The sequence below is a fragment of the Capra hircus genome, chromosome 7 (assembly GCF_001704415.2).
Source record: "Capra hircus breed San Clemente chromosome 7, ASM170441v1, whole genome shotgun sequence".
Taxonomy (NCBI): domain Eukaryota; kingdom Metazoa; phylum Chordata; class Mammalia; order Artiodactyla; family Bovidae; genus Capra; species Capra hircus.
Window position 1 is genome coordinate 37,560,822 of NC_030814.1, and position 22,707 is coordinate 37,583,528.

The 22,707-nt window shown below is 39.2% G+C and overlaps 1 protein-coding gene across 3 annotated transcripts in view; it reads left to right on the forward strand.

Moving 5' to 3' along the window:
* GABRB2 (gamma-aminobutyric acid type A receptor beta2 subunit) overlaps nt 1-22,707 on the forward strand; it is a 305,548-nt gene that overhangs the window by 230,876 nt on the left and 51,965 nt on the right. For all 3 annotated transcript variants that reach the window (XM_018050082.1, XM_018050081.1, XM_018050083.1), the window contains exon 7: nt 21,015-21,152. In XM_018050082.1, coding sequence (XP_017905571.1) covers nt 21,015-21,152 — 138 coding nt within the window. The remainder of the gene's footprint in view (nt 1-21,014; nt 21,153-22,707) is intronic.

The window sequence follows — 22,707 nt, forward strand, 5'->3', positions numbered from 1 at the left end:
ATTATATTCTTTGCAGCCAAAAATGGAGAAGCTCTATACAGTCAGCAAAAACAGGATTGTGGCTTGTATCATGAACTCCTTATTGCCAATTCAGGCTGAAATTAAAGAAAATGGAGAAAACCACTAGACCACTCAGGTATGACCTCAATCAAATCCTTTACAATTATACAGTGGAGGTGAGAAATAGATTAAAGGGACTAGATCTGATAGACTTCCTGATGAACTATGGATTGAGGTTCAAGACATTGTACAGGAGACAGGAATCAAGACCATCCCCAAGAAAAAGAAATGCAAAAAAGCAAAATGGTCATCTGAGGAGGCCTTAAAAATAGCTGTTAAAAGAAGGGAAGTAAAAATCAAAGGAGAAAAGGAAAGATATACCCATTTGAATGCAGAGTTCCAAAGAATAGCAAGGAGAGATAAGAAAGCCTTCCTCAGTGATCGATGCAAATAAATAGAAGAAAACAATAGAATGGGAAAGATTATGGATCTCTTCAAGAAAATTAGAGATACCAAGGGAATATTTCATGCAAAGATGGGCTCGATAAAGGACAGAAATGGTATGGACCAACAGAAGCAGAAGATATTAAGAAGAGGTGGCAAGAGTACAGAGAAGAACGATACAAAAAAGATCTTCATGACCCAGATAATCACAATGGTGTGATCACTCACCTAGAGCCAGACATCCTGGAATGTGAAGTCAAGTGGGCCTTAGGAGGCATCACTATGAACAAAGCTAGTGGAGGTGATGGAATTCCAGTTGAGCTATTTTAAATCCTGAAAGATGACACTTATGAAAGTGCTGCACGCAATATGCCAGCAAATTTGGAAAACTCAGCAGTGGCCACAGGACTGGAAAAGGTCAGTCCCAAAGAAAGGCAATGCCAAAGAATGCTCAAACTACCACACAATTGTGCTCATTCCATATGCTAGTAAAGTAATGCTTAAAATTCTCCAAGCCAGGCTTCAGCAATACGTGAGCCGTGAACTTCCAGATGTTCAAGCTGGTTTTAGAAAAGGCAGAGGAACCAGAGATCAAATTGCCAACATCTGCTGGATCATGGAAAAAGCAAGAGAGTTGCAGAGAAATATCTATTTCTGCCCTATTGACTATGCCAAAGCCTTTGACTGTGTGGATCATAATAAACTGTGGAAAATTGTTAAAGAGGTGGGAATACCAGACCACCTGACCTGCCTCTTGAGAAACCTGTATGCAGGTCACGAAGCAATAGTTAGAACTGGACATGGAGCAACAGACTGGTTCCAAATAGGAAAAGGAGTACGTCAAGGCCATATATTGTCACTCTGCTTATTTAACTTTTATGTAGAGTACATCATGAGAAATGCTGGGCTGGTGGAAGCACAAGCTGAAATCAAGATTGCTGGGAGAAATATCAATAACCTCAGATATGCAGATAACACCACCCTTATGACAGAAAGTGAAGAAGAGCTAAAAAGCCTCTTGATGAAAGTGAAAGAGGAGAGTGGGAAAAGTTGGCTTAAAGCTCAACATTCAGAAAACTAAGGTCATGGTATCCGGTCCCATCACTTAATGGCAAATAGATGGGAAACAGTGAAAACAGTGGCTGACTTTATTTTTCTGGGCTCCAAAGTCACTGCAGATGTTGATTGCAGCCATGAAATTAAAAGACGCTTACTCCTTGGAGGGAAAGTTTTGACCAAGCTAGACAGCATATAAAAAGCAGAGACATTACTTTGCCAACAAAGGTCCGTCTAGTCAGGGCTATGTTTTTTCCAGTGATCTTGTATGGATGTGGAGTTGGACTATAAAGAAAATTGAGCACCAAAGAATTAATGCTGTTGAACTGTGTTGTTGGAGATGACTGTTGAGAGCAAGGAGACAGCAGGACTCTCTGTCCAGGACTCCTTGGACAGCAAGGAGATCCAACCAGGCCATCCTAAAGGAGATCAGTCCTGGGTGTTCATCTGAAGGACTGATGTTGAAGCTGATACTCCAATACTTTGGCCACCTGATTAGAAGAGCTGACTCATTTGAAAAGACCCTGATGCTGTGAAAGATTGGGGGCAGGAGGAGAAGGGGATGACAGAGGATGAGATGGCTGGATGGCATCACCAAATCGATGGACGTGGGTTTGGGTGGACTCCAGGAGTTGGTGATGGACAGGGAGGCCTGGCGTGCTGCGGTTCATGGGATCCCAAAGAGTCGGACACGACTGAGTTCCTGAACTGAACTGAACTGAACTGCCATGCCCCATCTTTTTTTTCCCTTTTGTAGCCAAATTAGTCACTTCCTCTCTCAGCTTATTGTAAAACCGTTCCAGTCTACCTTTCCCTTCCACTATGTTGTCTAGACTGCCTTTGTCGTGCTTGACAGTGACCTTCACGTTGCAACGCAAATTGACAGTCTTTGGTCCTCCTCTCGTGCGACCACCTGACACAAGCAGGATCACTTGACACTCCTGATTATTTCCTTCCTCTCTGTACGTTTTTCTCCTTTGATTTCACTTGCTATATTCTCTCTAGGTTTCCGTCTCATCTCACTTTTAATTTTTTTTCTGTCTCCTTTGCAATTCCTTTGTCTTCAGCCTGAATTTTTAAAACGAGAGTGCACCAGGACTGTTCTTGGATTTCTTTCCAATCTGTATTCACTTTTTAGACTATCTCATAAAGTTTCATGGCTGTAAATGTCATTAATATGTTGATTGCATCCAAATATTTATCTCCAACCCAGACTTCTCTCCCAAACATCAGGGTATATGTGTACAATTGCAGGTCCAAAGCTGAACTCCTTCCCTCTAAAATCTGTAATGCATGCAGCCTTTCCCAACTCATTTAATACCAACTCTACCCTTCTATTTGCTTGAGTATAATTGTCTACTTTTTTCTTTCCTATCCTGAATGAAATCCTGTTATCTGAACCTTCAAAATATTTCTAAAATTCCATAATTTCTCACCACCTCTTTTGCATCCCCTGTGCTGTAAGGTACCATTATCTCTTACTTCAATTACTGTACAGGAGTCTCCTGGGAGCTTCCCTGGTGACACAGTGGTAAAGAACCTGCCTGCCAATGCCAGAGACATAGGTTCGATCCCTGGTCTGGGAAGATCCCACATGCTCTTCCATAGAGAGGGTCATGGCTAGGTCTTTCATCACTGTTGAATCTTTGCTTATTTGTCAGCTTTCCAATAAAACCTAAACTGACCACCCTATTTAAAACTGCAACCCTAGTACCGTTTCACGATTCCACATGCATCTCACGTTACTCTATTTACTCTATTTGTCCATAGCACGTATAAATCATGTTATTTTCTGACATTCCTCTGTTTGTTATGCCTACTATTCACTGTCAGTCCCCTGACCCCACTCCACCCCACCCCTGACTGGAATGTATTCTCAGGGAGGGCAGGTTTTTTTTAAAGAAAGCCGTTATTTATTAATCAATGTGCCATAAATCCTGAGACCCATTCCCAAACATAGTAAGCATTCAATAAGTATTTATTGTTTGAGAACGCAATAAGCAATCTCAGAGATATCCCCATAAATGATGTCTAAGACTGTCTCAGAAAATCCAGGATCTCAAGGAAATCCAGGATTCTTCAGAAACTGGGGACCTACACTAGGCTTTAGGAACCAGAGTACCTCGGTCCATGCCTCTCTCTGATTTTCTCAGGAGTCGCATGTACCTTTTCTCATCATATCTATGCTTCATCGTTCTGTCTCTGTATATTGACTTCCTCTGTTTTCTTATAGCTAGTTATGATCTCTTTGTTTCTCTTCTCCCTTCCCTTTCCAAATCATGCCTTTTTCTTATTCTACTGGAGAATATACTGGCTTAGTCTCTCAGTATTTGGATTTCAGTTTCTTAGAAAAGGAATATGATTGATACAACCAAGACATCTAAGCAAGTATGATTAGCCATGGCTGAGATATGGGTAGGGCTTCCCTGGTGGCTCAGTGGTAAAGAATCCACCTGCAATGCAGGAGACACAGGAGGTGTGGGTACCATCCCTGGGTCGGGGAGATCCCCTAGGGAAGAAAGTGGCAACCCACTCCAGTATTCTTGCTGGGAAATCCCATGGACGGAAAGCCTGATGGGCTACAGTTCACAGGGTCACAAAGAACTGGACACAACTGAGTGACTAAGCATGAGAGCAAGAAATGTGGATACCATCCAGGTTTCAGCCCGGGGCATGGAGAAAAGCAGTTCCCGCTGATGTTGACTTTGGGTGGATGATGAGAGTTGCATGTTAAAATGATCACTCTGGTTTCCCTGAAGGAGCTGGATCACAACAGGACGAGGGTGGAACTGGAAGCCACCTGGGACTGTTGGTTTAATGTAAGAGATGAAGGGTGGGTTGTTGTTGTTTAGTCACTAAGTCATGTCCAACACTGTGAGACCCATGGACTGTAGCCTGCCAGGCTCCTCTGTCCATGGGATTTCCCAGGCCAGAATACTGGAGTAGGTTGTCATTACCTTCTCAAGGGGATCTGCCTGATCCAGGGATTGAACCCATGTCCCTGCATTGCAGGTGTGTTCTTTAACACTGAGCCACTGGGAAATCACATTTGGTAGATAGAAAACCCTATATGTATCCATTATAATTATCATTTTTAATATAGTATATCTCTATCATTAAAGTTGTGAAGATAGATGGAAAACATTTAGATTAAGTAGGGTCTCTTAGAACACATTGCTACTTTAAAAAAATTATTCTGATGCTTTTTTATTATAATAGATCATAAAATATGGTGTCCAGTTAGCCTATTTAGTGATCTATTTGCTTAAATTTGAGTAGGTTTGCAAATTTTAAAGATGTAGAAAGACATCCATCCTCCTTTGTCTTCATATACGTGTATGTGTATGTGTTTGGCTCTAAACTCTGGTTTTAAATTTTGTTTACTTCATCCTTGCTTTTTGTTGTTTTTGTTGAAACTGTATTATATCATCAGTTCAGTTCAGTTTAGTTGCTCAGTCGTGTCCAACTCTTTGCTACCCCTTGAATCGCAGCACGCCAGGCCTCCCTGTCCATCACCAACTCCCGGAGTTCACTCAGACTCGCGTTCATCGAGTCGGTGATACCACCCAGCCATCTCATCCTCTGTCGTCCCCTTTTCCTCCTGCCCCCAACCCCTCCCAGCATCAGAGTCTTTTCCAATGAGTCAACTCTTCGCATGAGGTGGCCAAAGTACTGGAGTTTCAGCTTTAGCATCATTCCTTCCAAAGAACACCCAGGGCTGATCTCCTTCAGAATGGACTGGTTGGATCTCCTTGCAGTCCAAGGGACTCTCAAGAGTCTTCTCCAACACCACAGTTCAAAAGCATCAATTCTTTGGCGCTCAGCTTTCTTCACAGTCCAACTCTCACATTCATATATGACCACAGGAAAAACCATAGCCTTGATCAAACGGACCTTTGTTTGCAAAGTAATGTCTTTGCTTTTGAATATGCTATCTAGGTTGGTCATAACTTTTCTTCCAAGGAGTAAGCGTCTTTTTATTTCATGGCTGCAGTCACCATCTGCAGTGATTTTGGAGCCCCAAAAGATAAAGTCTGACACTGTTTCCACTGTTTCCCCATCTATTTCCCATGAAGTGATGGGACCAGATGTCATGATCTTCGTTTTCTGAATGTTGAGCTTTAAACCAACTTTTTCACTCTCCACTTTCACTTTCATCAAGAGGCTTTCTAGTTCTTCTTCACTTTCTGCCATAAGGGTGGTGTCATCTGCATATCTGAGGTTATTGATATTTCTCCCGGCAATCTTGATTCCAGCTTGTGTTTCTTCCAGCCCAGCGTTTCTCTTGATATACTCTGCATAGAAGTTAAATAAGCAGGGTGACAATGTACAACCTTGATGTACTCCTTTTCCTATTTGGAACCAGTCTGCTGTTCCGTGTCCAGTTCTAACTATTGCTTCCTGACCTGCATACAGGTTTCTCAAGAGGTATTATATGATAATGCCTTGTTATTTTGGAGAAACTTGAAGTTGACAACAAAATAAGGAATGAGAAGTAAAATAGTATGTTGTTAAATTCATAACAGAAGTTTCCTTGAGTAAAATATTTTTTGTGATATAAATGAAACACGTTTTGAAAGCATTCCAACTGTGTAAAGCATGAGCTTAGAGGACCTATCCTTTGTAGTATGAAAACTAAACTATCTTCTATATGCTCTTGTACCTATTACAAAATAGTAAGTGTCCCATCTGAAAAAAGGAACATCAGGATGTCTTCCTATCTGTGCATTTGTGTATGTTTGATGTGGCTTGAGTCTAATACTTTTTAAAAAGTCAGTTATTAATCTGATAGATTTTAAACTTCATCCTTACTAAAGATGCTCCTGGTTTATTTGTGGGGGCATTTTTTAACACATGGTGAGGATGAAACCATTGTTATCTTTCTAGATGTTAATCAACAGGGTTTACTTATTCATTCAAAAACCTTAATTTAGCACCTACCATGTACCAAGTCATATTCAAGGTGTCTTATATGCCACAGTGAACAAAATAGACACGCATTTACATTCCTGCCCTATAGCAATGCATGTTACAGTACAGAGACAGACAGTGGAATAGACAAATTGAGAAGCTCATTTATGAATGATCATTTATAAAGAAAATTAAACAAGGTAAAATTGTAGAGAGCTACTCCTGTGGAGAAAAACTGTTACTGCTCAGCATAAGACAAGGAGACCAGGCTTATGAGGAGGTCACTGATGCTGAAATCTGAATAAGGAATACGAACATCCATGTGAAGGCAAATGCTAAGAGTTTGAGACAGGAAAGTGTTTCTGGTGCTCAAAGAGCAAAGAGAAGACCAATAGGGTTTGTCTAAAAGAGCAAAGGAAAAGTAATAGAAGATGACTTCAGAGAAGTAAGCAGGACCAGAGTCCATCATGTAAGGAGATTTGTGTGTTTTATTTGTAAGATAAAATGAGAAGCCATTGGAAGATTTTGAGCAGAGTAACATGGTCAGAGTTAATCTTTTCAAGTTCACTGCCTACCCTTGATTGTAGCAGGGGAAATGGGAGCTGGGAAACTAATTAGGCAGCTATAGCAGTTTTGTAGGCATGAGATGATGTAGTCATGGCTTATATTAATAGTGAGAAATAGAATTACATGAATATATTTTGAAGGTCGGGTCCAGAGAACACACTGTAGTTTTATTTTGAACATACGGAAGTGAAGAGACAAATTTTCAGACAGAGATGCCTTAAGTCAGAGGAGAGATCAATTGTCTCAGATATTGACACCAAAATTATAGTCCCATAATCCCTCTGGTACCCCTGATAGTAAAAGTGAAGTCGCTCAGTCATGTCCGACTCTTAGCGACCCCATGGACTGCAGCCTACCAGGCTCCTCCGTCCATGGGATTTTCCAGACAAGAGTACTGGAGTGGGCCCCTGATACCCCAAATAAACCACAAACACCCTTAGAAAGTGTGAACTTTGTGTGTTCTTATATCTAACTACATATAAAGATATGTATATCCTAGGACATTCTTGAATTTTTAAGGAATTTTTCAGACTTTGGGGCAGAATTTCTCTCCCTGCATGGAAGTATGCTCTGTGCATCAGAATCAGCTGGTACATTTATTAATGTGCCCTCACAGTTAGCCTCTCAGTAGGAAGGACCCAAGAATGGGCATATTTAATAGATGCTGGAGGTGATGTGTTGGTTTACTAAATTTGAGGACACTCCTGAGGTGAATTACTCTTTAAGTCCTAGAGCTATTGTGCTAAATACCAATTTGCTGTGTTGATAATATTAGTCTTTTATTTTTCCCCTCTCATCATAAAAACCACCTGTATTGTAAAACCATAGTTCTGTAAAGATAATATGGTTTGGATAAAACTGCCCCTTGAATTTGAAAACCATTTGAGTTCTTCTCCAGTATGAAAATTGCCCTATTATCTGCAATTATACATCCTTGGGGACTAAGTACGTTTTAGTAATTTGGGTTTTTTTTCTTTGTTTTGCTCTATTAAATTTTTGTGGAGAGTTTGCTCCTGTGCTGCAATACTGAAGAATATCCAAATTCTATGCAGAAGAATTATAATTAAAAACTGGATTTGGATTACTAGGTTTAGTGTAAGCTGCCTTGTACATGGACTTCCCTGATAGCTCAGTTGGTAAAGAATCCACCTGCAATGCTGGAGAACCTGGTTTGATTCCTGGGTTGGGAATATCCGCTGGAGAAGGGATAGGCTACCTACTCCAGTATTGTTGGGCTTCCCTTGTGGCTCAGCTGGTAAAGAATCCACCTGCAATGCAGGAGACTAGGGAGACCTGGGTTAGATCCCTGGGTTGGGAAGATCCCCTGGAGAAGGGAAAGGCTACTCACTCCAGTATTCTGGCCTGGAGAATTCCATGGACGAGTCCATGGGGTCGCAAAGAGTCGGACACAACTGAGCAACTTTTACTTTCACCTTGTACACTGTATTTTGCTACCAAATCAAAGGTATTGCCTTAGTTTTTTTTTTTTTATATGTTCAAGCAGCTTGCCTTGGACAAGCTAGATAATATATATTCAAAATGCAAATGCTAGCGCTGCAATTTAGGAGGCTGGCAACCACTTGCAAAAACTACCTAAATACCCCCACCATCTTGAAAATTATGTTTATTTTTATATTAATTGGTTTGAAATCGCTGACTTAGTTACCATTAACGTAAGACAAGCACAAAGCTCTTCTGTCTGTTAATAATGAATGGTGGAGAGAAGAGATTACTGCATTTCTAACCAAAGTGGCCTTACCCAATTTGGAAATCAATGTAATGGCACCTATGACCATCAGATTACTCCACAAGTATGGAAATGCACTTCCGTGGTATTTAAGCCTGAAACACTTAGGTGCAGGTAACAAATGTATCCAGAATATACATATTTTGTGTATTGTTATTTATTTATTTTTTTTATCCTGCACAAAGTCACTATTTCTGGTGATGGTTCTTGATTTTGAATTCTTTCAGATATGGGAACATCCACTTCAGCATTATCATCAAAACTTGCATGGTACTCAATTTGCTTGACTCCTAAAGCTTTTGAAAATCTGGACACTTGTTTGACTACCAAATATTTTGACTCCGGTACTGGTAGTATGAGACAAATAACCATTAAGTCTATTTCCTATCTTTGCTGCTCTGTTCAGACCCTCCAAGAGAAAGAATAATACTCTATCATGTATTAAGGATTGTGCCTGTTATTTACTTAAAATAGACAGTATGTGATTTACCCACTTCTATATCCCTCAGAGTGAGTATCTAGCAATTTTTGCATAGTAAATGAACAATCATTTTCTGACTTGAATTGACCACAGAAGTTACATTTGGAGACGTAATTTTTAATTTTAAATATTTTAATTTTTATGTAAAATATAAAAATACAAAATAGTGGCTATATTCCATGTGCTGAACAAAATATTCTTGTATCTTATTTATTTTATACTTAGTATTAACAGTTGGTACCTCTTAATTCTTTTCCCATATCTTGCCCATCCCCCCGATCCTTTTCTCCACTGCATACCACCATGTGGTATGTGTTCTCTGTATCTATGAGTCTGTTTCCATTGTATTATACTCATTTGTTTATTTTACTTTTTTATATTCCACATGTAAGTGATAGCATGCAATAGTTGTCTTTAATGTGACTCCCTTCACTAAGCATTACCATGCAGTTCCATCCATGTTGTTGCTGTTGTTCAGTTGCTAAGTTGTGTCTAACTCTTTCTGACACCATGGACTGCAGCCTGCCAGGCTCCTCTGTTCTCCACTGTCTCCTGGAGTTTGCTCAAATTCTTGTCCATTGAGTCGGTGATGCTGTTTAACCATCTCATCCTCTACCACCCATCCTCCTTTGCCTTGAATCTTTCCCAGCATCAGGGTCTTCTCTAATGAGTTAGCTCTTTGCATCAAGTACCCAATGTATTGGCTCTTCAACTTCAGTGACAGTCCTTTCAATGAATATTCAGGATTGATTTACTTTAGAATTGACTGGTTTGATCTCCTTGCAGTCTGAGGGACTCTCAGAAGTCTTCTTCAGCAGCACAGTTTGAAAGCATCAATTCTTCGGTGCTCAACCTTCTTTATGTTCCAACTCTCACATCCATACATGACTAATGGAAAATACATAGCTTTGACTATACAGGCTTTTGTCAGCCAAATGATATCCCTGCTTTTTAGTACGTTGTCTAGGTTTGTCATAGCTTTCCTTCCAGGGTTCAAGCATCTTTTAATTTGCATGGCTACCGTCACCATCTGCAGTGATTTTGGAGCCCAAGAAAATAAAATCTGTCACTGTTTCCACTTTTCCCCATTCTATTTGCCATGAAGTGATGGGACTGGATGCCATGATCTTAGTTTTTTGAATGATGAGCCACTTTTTCACTCTCCACTCTCCTCTTTCACCCTCATCAAGAGACTCTAGTTCTTCTTCACTTTCTCCCATTAGAGTGGTATCGTCTGCATATCTGCAGTTGCTGATATTTCCCCTGTAAAGCTCTTACATATTGTTACAATAGGAAAGTTTAATTCTTTCTTGTGGCTGAGTGATATTCTCCTGTAAATGTTTACCACATCTTCTTTATACATTTATCTGTTGATGGACACATGTTGCTTCTACATCTTGACAATTGTAAATAATGCTGCTGTAAATATTGAGGGTGCATCTATCTTTCAGAATTAGAGTAAAAATTTTACCTTAACTGTAAATATCAATAATCAGAATAATAATGGCCAGTAATCATTAAGCCAGTATGCTAACTGCTTTGCAAGCATTTTCTCTAGTTCTCAGAACAAAATGAAAAATACAAGTGGCATTCTTCACTTTTCTTAGAGAAGCTAGGCTTTGGAAGAAGGCAGTATCTGAATGAAAACCCATTTGTTTGTCCTACTGGACCATGTGCATTTCCAAGATAACAGGTTTATTTTACTTATTTCTGAATAATAAATTACCCTAAAGCTTAGCAATTTAAAACAGCAGGCAATTATTATCTACTAATTCCTCAGAGTCAGGAATCACAAGTGGCTGAGCTGGGCGATTCTGGCTCAGGATTTCTCATGAGATTGTGGTCAGATTGTTCAACACTATGGTGTTGCCTCAGAACTCAGCTGGCAACGACCTGCGTATAAGCTCACTCACAGACCTGTGACAGGTTCCTTGCAGTGATCCTGTTGGACTAAGGGCCTCGGTTTCTCTGGTTGTTGGCTGGAGGCTTCCTTCAGTTCCTTACCACATGAGTTGTTCCACAGGATAACTCATGACATGATGGAGCAAGGAAACTGAAGAAGTGAAGGGGACAGAGATGGACAGAGAAAAGACAACAAGAGTACATCCAAGACAGAGGCCTCGATCTCTTCATAATCTAATCCTGTCACTTCTGCTATGCTCTCTATTCTAAAAGTGCATCTCTAAATCTAGCCCACACTCCATGAGAAGAGAATTAAAGCTCCACCATTTGTGGGTAAGAATATCAAAGAATTAGTGGCTATAACTTTAAAATTACCACACCATGCTTATTCTCTCTTGGAAAAAAGAACTATATGAACAGAAGGATGCTGGACTTAGCTTGGCTGAATGTGGGTCATATCAGATAGTTATTTAGTTTTCAGTACCTTCCACATGTCATGTATTTCATCTTTGGGGTGAACATTTAAAAATTCTGTTTAAAGAACAGTCCTTTTCTCAAGCCCAGAATATAATCAATAGTATAGAAAAGAGAAGATTTGCATGAATATCGGTCAAGGCTTTAGGCATTAGTTGAGCTGTTTTCCTATATAGCAAGATGGAAATGTTTTATTCCATTTTAGAAGCCCCAAATGTTAGTTCTTCAGCCTGCACTAATGAAGTCACTTTCAGGTTCTTGTTTATATGAGTTATTTTGCATAGACATTTAGAGGCCAATAAGAGTCAGAAGTTCACTTTATTAATACGCACACACACACACACACCCCTTCCATTGTATTCAAGTGCATGTTTCTTTTTTTTAATTTAAATTACTTTATTGGAATATAGTTGCTTTACAATGTTGTGTTAGTTTCTACTGTATAACCATGTGAATCAGCTGTGTGTATCCATATAACCCTCCCTCTTGAGCCTCCCTCCACCCACGCTACCCTTCTAGATCATCACAGAGCTCGGAGCTAAGCTCTCTGTGCTATACAACCTCTCCTTCCCCCATGAGCTCACAAGTCCATTCTCTTAAGCCTGCACCTTCATTCCTGCCCTGCAAATAGGTTCATCAGTATCATTTTTCTAGAATCCATATCTATGCACTAATATACGATATTTGTTTTTCTCTTCCTGTTTAAAAACATATGCAGATTCCACTTTGCCAAAGAAGAGGCTAATGATTTACATTTAATGGCTTCAAATTATATGTGTGTGTGTATATATATATATGTAAATATATAAACTTAATCTAAGAAATAAAAATGACCTTTCAATGTTCCTAGCTATTCAAAAGTAAATTATTTTTATTTGTAATATAGAGAAAAATATGATTGCTAGTTTGGGGTATTTAATAACTTAGTAAATTGATTATTTGTGGTTTTCCTCAAATATCATAATTTCAAATTAGCATCACTGTAGCGCGCTCAGTCGTTAAGTCACGTCCTACTCTTTGTGACCCCATGAACTGCAGCCCGCAGGCTTCTCTGTCCATGGGATTTTCCAGGCAAGGATACTGGAGTGGGTTGTCATTTCCTTCTCCAGGGAATCTTCCCTACCCAGGGATCGAACTTGTGTCTCTTATGTCTCCTGCATTGGCAGGCAGATTCTCTACCACTGTACCACCTAGGAAGCCAATTTCAGATTAGAAATACTCTAAAGCAATGATTCTCAGTGTGTGGTCTAGAGTGTGGGGAGTACTGAGGCCCCTTCAGAGTGTCCTTGAGGTCAGAGCTCCATTTGTAATACCAAGACTTTATTTGCCATCTTCACTTTCATTCTTTCAAAATGTACAGTCATGTTTTCCAGAGGCCACATGAAGCACATTATCACAACCACTAAAGGCAAAAGCAAACATGAGAATCCAGCTAATTTCTGTTAAGCCAGTCATTAAAGAGATCTCCAAAAATATGAAACAATGCCACTCTTCTCAATAATACTTTCTGCTTTGTAAAGTATTACAATTATTCATAATAATATTATTTATATTGACATGTAATGGAATCATAACTATTACTTTAAATGAATTGATGAATTTTTAGATGTCTCAGTGTCTTTTTCTAACATGATAAGTATCATGGTATGACCCCACAAACAAAAGCTTTGGGGAGGTCTCAGTCATTTTTCAGGGTACAAAGGGATTCTGAGATCAGAAATTTGAGGATGGCTGTTTTAGAAGAACAGCTTTATTTTTCAGCTATAGAATCTAAGTTCCAAAGAGAAGATGATGTGTCCAAAATTCTGCAGCTCATATGTAGCAGCACTGGAATGGAAATCCAGGTAGATCTCCTGATTTGGGTTATGCCGTATGGCTCAGCCTATAATATTCATAAAACCAGTAGGAGATGCTCTGAAGCAATGCCCAACTATGAATATGAATGTTAACCTGGAAATACAGGTACAGATTCCATTCTATAAAGAAAAATGTTCGCTGTTCTATTTTCTCCAGGACCTAGTGTTTTCCATTAGCTGTTACTACTTACCAAGCTACCCCCCAAACCTAGTGAACTAAAACAAGTACTGTTTATGATTGCTCAGGAGGCTGCAGGTCAGCTGGGAGGCTCTGCTGCTCTGAGCCAGGTTCAGCCTGCATGTGTGGTCCTCACATGCTGACTGCTGTGATGGGGTGAGTGGGTCACATGTCGCTCACCCTCCATGGATTATCCAAGTGCTATTCCCATGGAGACAGCAGGATTCCAACAGAGCCAGGGGAAACTGCCAAGCCTCCAGTAGCCCAAGCTCAGAACTGGCTCACCATTGCTCCTTTGATTAAAACAAGTGGCAAGGGCAGCTCAAATTCAAGATGTAGGGAGATACTTCACTCACTCTTGAAAGGAGCTGCAATGTTATGGTGCAAAGGAGCATGGACACAGCGAGAGGAATAATTACAGATGTATTTCCATAATTCAGAATAATTTAAAAATAATGGCATCGAATAATATTATGAGGTGGTAAATATAGTAATAGGAATTGGATTCAAGTCTACAGAGGATTTAGTTCAAATCTCATTTCTGATGTTTGAGCACTTACCCTCTTTAAATTGTAGCTCCTTCTGTAAAATGGGGATAGTAACAGTTTCTACCTCAAAGGGCTTAAATGAGATGATGCTTGTGAAGCACTTGGCTTCACACAGGAAATGCTTTTAAAATATCATCCAGTAGTGATTTTAAAAATACTGTGCATTCATTCAGCTCAAAGGATTCTTCCTGACCCTCCCCAGATGAAATAGCAGTGCCATGTTGATGGGTGTATGCCTGCAGAACAGCTTGTGTGCCAGTCAGCCCCAGAGACCTCCTTCCTGCTCTTCACATAAGCCCTCTCCCTCAACACAATCCTGTTTCATCTCAGCAGATGTACTAAATATCTGGTATTTGCCACCTTTCTGCTCCAAGCCATCATTACCAATTTGAGAAATGTGTGTTCTCTGTTTAAATAAGAACCCACAGTTGAGTATAGGAGGTGGATTCCTTAATAGATAACATTTAAATTATACAGAGTTCTAACAGAAGAGATTATGCAGACACAGAAGGAGTTCCATATATGGAGTTTGAGAGCAGTACTTTTTTGTTTTTTTTTTTTGGTTTGTTTTTTAGTCAGGACACATGCTAATAATTCATATCACAGCTCAGCCACTCTTTTAGACCAAAAATTCTTCTGCAAGCCCATCCTGACATTCTTAAATGTGCACATCCTCAGCTGACCTTCCACCACAAAGAAAGTACATGGAAGAATGGATTAAGATGGAGAAGCTCTGCCAACTTCCAGCATCAGTAAGCAAGGCCTGCACTTCCTCTGCCACCCCTGCTTAGAAAGCAGATGGGCTGGTGTAACAGTTGATGGCATTTTATTGTACAGCTGTGCATATTTACTAAGCCATTCAATTGGCCTTGTTAAATTTAAACATCTTCCATTATCACTCTTGAGTTAACAAACACTTCGGTGTGACCATATCCCTTTTTCACCAAGGAACATTATTCCATTTGAGCAAGAGGTACTGGCTGCTTCTGGAAACTATTGTGGCAAATTGTTTCCAAATTCTATCAGCCCAGAGAAAGCCATTACCAGAGGGCCATGGCCACTCTAAGAATAATTTTCTTCAGCAAAGAATGATGGTATATATTAAAAGTCAGCAGCATCAAGAAGTTTCTTTTAACAAAGGGCCTTTGCTTGAACTTGGTGCTCCCTTTTATGAACTGCTACCATGGAGCACTGAATATTCGTTGGAAGGACTGATCTGAAGCTCCAATACTTTGGCCACCTAATGCTAAAAACTGACTCATTTGGAAAAAGACCCTGATGCTGGGAAGATTGAAGGCACAAGGGGACAACAGAGGACGAGATGCTTGGATGGCATCACCGACTCAATGGACATGAGTTTGAGCAAGCTCAGGGAGATGGTGAAGGACAGGGAGGCCTGATGTGCTGCAAACCATGAAGTCACAAAGAATCAGACACCGCTAAGTGATTGAACAACAACCAGGAACAGTACCTTTTTTAATGATTTTGAGGCTGGTACATGGGAGTAATAAGTCCCAAAACGTAAATAGTATGCAGGTTTGCAGTTCTTTCATCTTGCAGTTAAGTAAATGGCATCGTTCATCACTACTCTCTCAAAGGGAGCAGGGATCTGGTGGGCCACAGCTAATGGATAACATGTGTGTGTGTGCTAAGTCACTTCAGTTGTGTGTGACTCTTTGTGATCCCAAGGACTGTAGCCCACCAGCCTCCTCTGTCCATGGGATTCTCTTGGCAAGAATACTGGAGTGGGTTACCATTTCCTTCTCCAGGCGATCTTCCTGATCCAGGGATGGAACCTGTGTCTCTTACATCTCCTGCATTGGCAAGTGGATTGTTTACCACTAGCACCACCTGGGAAGCCACGTTGCATGTCAACAGTTTGATTCAGAATTTTTGTACACGGGCCACCCTTAGTAAAATATGTATTAAGGAGGAGAAGTGCTAGAGAGATATTATCAGACATGGTTCTTCAGCCTCCAGGTTAATCTACTAAGACCAACACATCCACAGATCCTCTATTGCAAAACTGGTGATGAAGAATATGAATGAGGATTCTAGCACAGTGCGTGGAAAACCTCAGGGGAAAAAATAAAAGAATCCCCACTGAAGGAAGATGAGACCGTGTCTTGAGAAAGGTGGAAGTTGAAATGGGCCCTGAAAGTATGCAGAAATGTGATGTGAAAGATAAAGCTAAAAAAAAAATAAAAATTAAAAAAAAAAAAAGATAAAGCTATTGCAAGTAACTTCATAATTTGAACCACGGCTAGGCGGTCAAAGTGTTACTAATGACCGTGGGCAGAAGACCGGCTTTAAAAGAGGTAGAAATATAACAAATGAGGCCACAATAAACAGTTTTGAATGCCTGACTAAGAATTTGCATTTAATTCTGAACCTGCTAGGAAGGCCATCAAGAAATTCTCCAAATTTTTTTAATTTGCTTTTTAAGGCATAGAAGAAGCATCATCAACTTCTTTGTAAACAAAGGAATAATAGCAGCATGTTCAGTGTAGATTAGAGGAAGGGGTAACACCTAAAAGGTTGTTGACTAGTCCATTGAGGAATATGAATAAAAGATGCAAAGATCTAATGCAAGAGTAGAATAGCATTAAATATTCAAATAAAACTTGAATGAATACAAATTTGCAGAAAGCCTTTAGATGTAGCCCCATCTTCCTTTCTCTTCTATTATTGCATTATTGGTGAGCATAGATCATAGATTATTAAAGAAAACCAGACCTTGAATAGTGGTGGCATCAGAAATATCACCTCTTGTCCCTTATAAGAGAGGAAGAACTGGGAGAAAATACTTTAATTTTGGAGCTTATAAAAGCTTAATGCAGAAGAAACTTTGTTCTTCTCTGGGTCAGGATAGATACCAGACATGCCTTTCCTGACTCCCATGGCAAAGTAAATGAATTTTTCTCAATAAAAACTCCTACTTAGTTGCTATCCAAAGGATGGTCCATGAACAAACAGCATCATTTCTACCTAGGATTTGTTAGAACTACAGAATCTCAGGCTCTACCTACTTAGTCAGTGTTTGCATTTTAGCAAGATTTCCAAGTGACTTCTGTGTATACTAAATTTGAAAAGCACCAGCTTATTATTTTTTTTTATTTTAGCTAGAAGTTCTCTTTTCTGTATTGCTTCAGGATTTAGGGCTCATGCATATGGAAAAATCAGGGTTGGGTGATGGAGAGGAACCCTAGTAACCATAACCCAGTCAAGTTCTCCTTTCAAGACAGAACCATTTTAAAGAGTTTAACACAGTGTCTGACACAGAAGGCTTTGTAAACCACAGCTACTGTTATGATTGTTGTGGCTGTTTTTGCATATTATTATTTTCAATTCTTTTCATGTCTGAAATATTATTTTAATTGCTTTAACTTTCCAATCACAGGGAAGCTTAAGAAACACTTCATGGAGCTAAACTGGCAGAAAGACCTAGCAGTTCACCCTGCTCCATACAGAGATAGTAAATACTGAGTTTTGCATTGAAATCCAATAAAGAAATTACCTTTAAAGTACAGTATCTGACATTTTGCTCAATTATGATTGATTTCCTATTCTCTTACATCATGCAATTTGAATTTGAAAATGGTAACAACAAAAAACTCAGTTACCTCTGATGTGGGACAAATTCTGGGTCATGACTTGGTGATGTCCTCACTAAGGTGCCACTAGGTAATCAAGTCTGACCCATCCTAGGCCAATTATTTGAGGCTGCTCGAGGTCTAGAAACAATTTGGCAGCAGAACATTTGTGTCTGGCAGTCCATCTTAAAGAGCAGAGTGAAGAATAAGGTGCAATTAAGGAGTCAGAGCAATCAGAGTGTCTTGGGAACACTTTCACTGCTGAATTTGAAGAGCTCTGGCTGACAAGTGAGTTTCTCTCTCTCTCCCTCTTGAAAGATCCCTGTAACTTTAATTGACTGTACTCAGTTGCACCTTTGCACTTATGTGCAGGCCTCTGCATGGAGTAGAGTCCATTCTGATTATGGACTGATAGACTTCTAATCATGGTCACTGAGTTAGTCATGAAAAGAATGTTTGCATTCTTGTTCTCATTCTAAATGGTAGTACAGTTGACCCTTGAACAACACAGATGTTAGGGGCCCACCCATCAACACAGTTGAAAATCCCCTTCTAATTTATAGTCGGCTCTCCATATCCGCAGTTCTGCATCCTCAGTTCCACATCCATGGATTCAGCCAACCATGGATCGTGTAGTACTGTAGTATTTTCTGTTGAAAAAAAAAAATCCATTTACTAATGGACCTATTCAGTTCAAACCATGTTGTTTAAAGGTCAGCTGTACTATGTAGCTGTTGCTGTGTTTAATCAATGGAGACAGAATATAGATAACTACCTGAGAACATTTAACAGTCCAATTGGCAAAGTTAAAGTAAGTGTCAGGAGAATAATAAATCGCTTTAATTTTCCACTAGGAAAAAAATGGCACCATTGATAATTCAGTTAATTCTTCTAAATGTTCTCATCAGCCTCCACTGTTTAATATCTTGGTACAGGTTCGTATTTTTGGCATATTAATATCCTTACAAAATGTAATATTTCCTTAGTAGATAACAAAATAAATATGTAAACTATAACTAAAATGAAGAAAAAGCTTATTTAAGTGCCATGTTACGTAGTTAGATATGTAAGAGTTGTGAGAATCTGTTCAGCAATTTCATAAATGTTTTTAAAACAGTATATTTTCCTCCTTAGATCTCATTTAGTTAGTACATACATTTACCAGTATCTATCATTCACGTCTACATAGATCTACAAATGAACATATTTGTCCTTCCTGATCAGGGTTTAGTAACATTTCGTGCAGTTTTAACTCCCCCTAGATAAATTTCAATAAATTTGTATTTTGGTTTATCCATAGGCCATCTGAATTGATGTGGGTTATGTTTTAATGATAACAATTCAATTTAATCACTCAGTTTCAGGAACCCCATGAATAAAATATAAAAGATGAATTTAATTTGCAAGACACTAATGAAGAGCACCAGGGCATCTCTTCCTTCTGATATCTTTTAAAAGACATCTATTTTTTACTCGTTATGAAAGCTGTAAAGTCAGGTCTTATGTATTTGCATATGTTTTCTTGTATTTTTTAATCACACTGAGAGACTGCTAAATATTCCTTCAGAGAAAATTGAAAGAAAGGAAGAAAATGAGGTCTGCTTTCAGCTAATCTACACAGTATACTGAGCTGGCTTTTGAACTCGACCACCCTGGCACTGTTATGGATTGTTGCTCTTTCATCTACAAAAATCAGTGATGCGGGAGTTTAGATTTGCTTTCCATTTGCAGCATTCTGTACTTGGCTAACCCAAAATGAAGGCAAGAAGGTTGGGTTTTTAAGCCAGCAGTAGCCAAGGAGTATACACAATATACTGCTCCATTGTGTCAGATTCCATAATCTTAGACATCAAAATAACCTTCAAATGTTTTGACTATCACTTTGGATAGTCCTGTAAATGTCACTGAACAGCTAAGTTTTCTCACTGTGAAAATATTATATGTTTTTATGAAATAGCAAAGTGGCATGTAACTAAATACACGTTTTCTTTTATTTTGAATAATTCTTATTTAAAAAGAAAATATTACTTAAATTTTTGAGCACTATCTACCAGGTACTTTGCTAAAGTGTTTTACTAGGAATAGTTTATTGTTCCTGCTTAACAACTCTGTGACATAGATATTACTACTATTATCTCAATTTTCATATGAGAAAATTGAGGATCAAGAGAGGTTAGGTAACTTCAGTTCCGTTCAATTCAGTCACTTAGTCGTGTCCGATTCTTAGGGACCCCATGGACGGCAGCATGCCAGGCTTCTCTGTCCATCACCAACTCCCAGAGCTTGCTCAAACTCCTGTCCATCGAGTCAGTGATGCCATCCAACCATCTCATCCTCTGTCGTCCCCTTCTCTTCCTACCTTCAGTCTTGCCCAGCATCAGGGTCTTTTCCAATGAGTCAATTCTTCGCATCAGGAGGCCAAACTATAGTCCATGGCGTCACAGAGTCAGACACAACTGAGAGACTTTCACTTTCACTAATTAGTAAATGTGTTTGCCTCATTCTGTCCCATGAATTGAAAGGATCATTATCCTTTTATTATTTTATACATAAAATGTTTTTATTATACAGCGATAGTAAGTGTCCAATAAGTAATTGTTGGATGAATGGAACCAAGCCCCTTAAATGTGCTGTGCCTTTGCAATAATGTACACTATTCATTTATACTTATGCTCTTAAAACTCCTGGAATTAATGTTGATTTAAATTTTTAGGGAGTTCTTTGGAATTTAGATATGCTACACAGTCAAATTTAGAGATCACATCTGTGAATATTAAAAAAGTTAATGGCTCACTTCTTCATAATCACTTCTTTTCCGACTTGAAATCCAAGTATTTTGTACCGGCAGGAGAGGTTCAGTAGTATTCAATACTGTACTGAAAAATGATTTTTCTCTTCTTTTCTTCTCAGAGTACCAAGGCTAAGTGATAACGTGATAATGTTTGAGAGAATGAGATTCGTAATCAGATAAACCTAGGTTCAAGTCCCAATGATACCACTTCCTAGTTACAAGAATTAATACAAGCTCTTAATTTCTATAAGCCTATTTCTGTAATGTGGGCCTAATTATTCTTCCACAGTGGGATTATTGTGAGGATTAAAGGTGGAAATATACTTAAAGTGCTTGGTATGATACCTAACACATAATAACCTTTAGCTGTAGCTATTATCCTTTACATAGTTCATCTTCTAAACAGTTTTTTTTTCCTCCTTTTTGTGTGTCTTCTGTGTCTCTGTATATGTGTTTTCTTTTACAGATGGATATACAACCGATGACATTGAGTTTTACTGGCGTGGGGATGATAACGCAGTGACAGGAGTAACCAAGATTGAGCTTCCACAATTCTCTATTGTAGATTACAAACTGATCACCAAGAAGGTTGTTTTTTCCACAGGTTTGTATCAGGGGAAATGGTTAAGAGAAAAGGGGCTTTATCATATTTTGCCAGAAGAGTTCATTTATATCAGGGTTGGGTCCCAGGAAAGAATGGGGACTCTAGAAGACTTAGGTCTGTGAAAATGCTCAGTTCCCCAACAAGCCCATTTGGAACCCATCCAGTTATTTTCAAGAAGGTACCCACAGCAAAGCGAATGTGTCTCATATACTAGAGGAGGAAATAAGTGTTACAGATGGCATATGGAGAGAGAAATGACCCAGAAACAACCTGGGTCAGAGCTGTCCCCTCGGCATAATGCATCTCACAGAACTGATTATAATTCTTTGAAACACACTGAGGACAGCCAAGTCACAGTTTGCCCAAGTCTGGCCACAGTGAAGTTCTCTAAAGACAATAGGATAGGAGGATTTCACATTTTTCTCAGAGGGCAGGACTTTCCTTATATAGCCTTACCTACCGTTCGAAGCTCAAAGATTTTCCAGATGTTTAGATTGTCTCAATGCCTTTACCATCTTACTCTTCCAGAACTGAGGTCAGGCTTGTTTTAATCAGCACAGGTTTTTAACCCAAAAGCCTTGGAATGTAATAATTTTCTCCATACTCATTAAAAGAAAATTAATAAGCCCCTAGGAATATGTCTGTTTTATTTTTCTTATTGAAATGAATTCCTCCAGCACAGAAATAGTGAGTACTGTAACTGTAGATCTTGAACTGTCCTCTGCTAAGGACTCAGGCACTTCCTGTCCCTGAAAACTACTTCAACCAAGAATACAAAATAGCCTCCAGCTTTGCAAAGAGAACAACAGAAACTTTTCCTAGATTTGAGGTCCTCTGAACCCCTGAGACACTATTGAAATGAGTTTCTACTTAAAATATTTTTACTTTAATAGTAACATACTTGCTTCAGCCCATGAGGGCTAGACAAGGCTTTCTTTCAATTAGTAAGAATATTCTCCCCTGCCCTACATGCACACACCCTGTTTATCAGTGTGACTCTTTTATGTTTTAAGACCATGTTCTGTTACATATCTTGTTTCAAATATAATTCCCTAGATTCCCACCATCAAAGGACCCAGTTTCAAGTATCTGATCCTTTAGTTATATCTCCCACAAATATTCCTCAGGAAAAATGACTCTCCATCCACAATTTGGTGGGTCAGGAATCCCTTTTTAACTTTGATGGAAGCAATGAAATCAGAAAAAATACTGCATGCACATGAAAATGTCACAAAACTTCAGGGAGTTGCTGTACCAACTGAAGCCTTGCCACTGATCCTCACCTTAAAATGCATCCAGGGGCTTGTTGAAGAGATGTCTTACCCTACAGTCAGAGTGTACATCCTTATTCTTATGTGTAAAAATGTACGGGATAGACTTGCTGAGAAACAATTAAAAGGGGAACAAAGGGACTGTCTCAGTGTCTTATCATTACAGTTGCGGAGAATGAAAACCTTTGATTCAGTGTAGGAGGCTGAGCAGGGAAGAGCTGGAATTCTTTTAATTACTGGTCAGTGTGGGATATAGTCAACACTGAGTAAGCCTTGCTAATTAA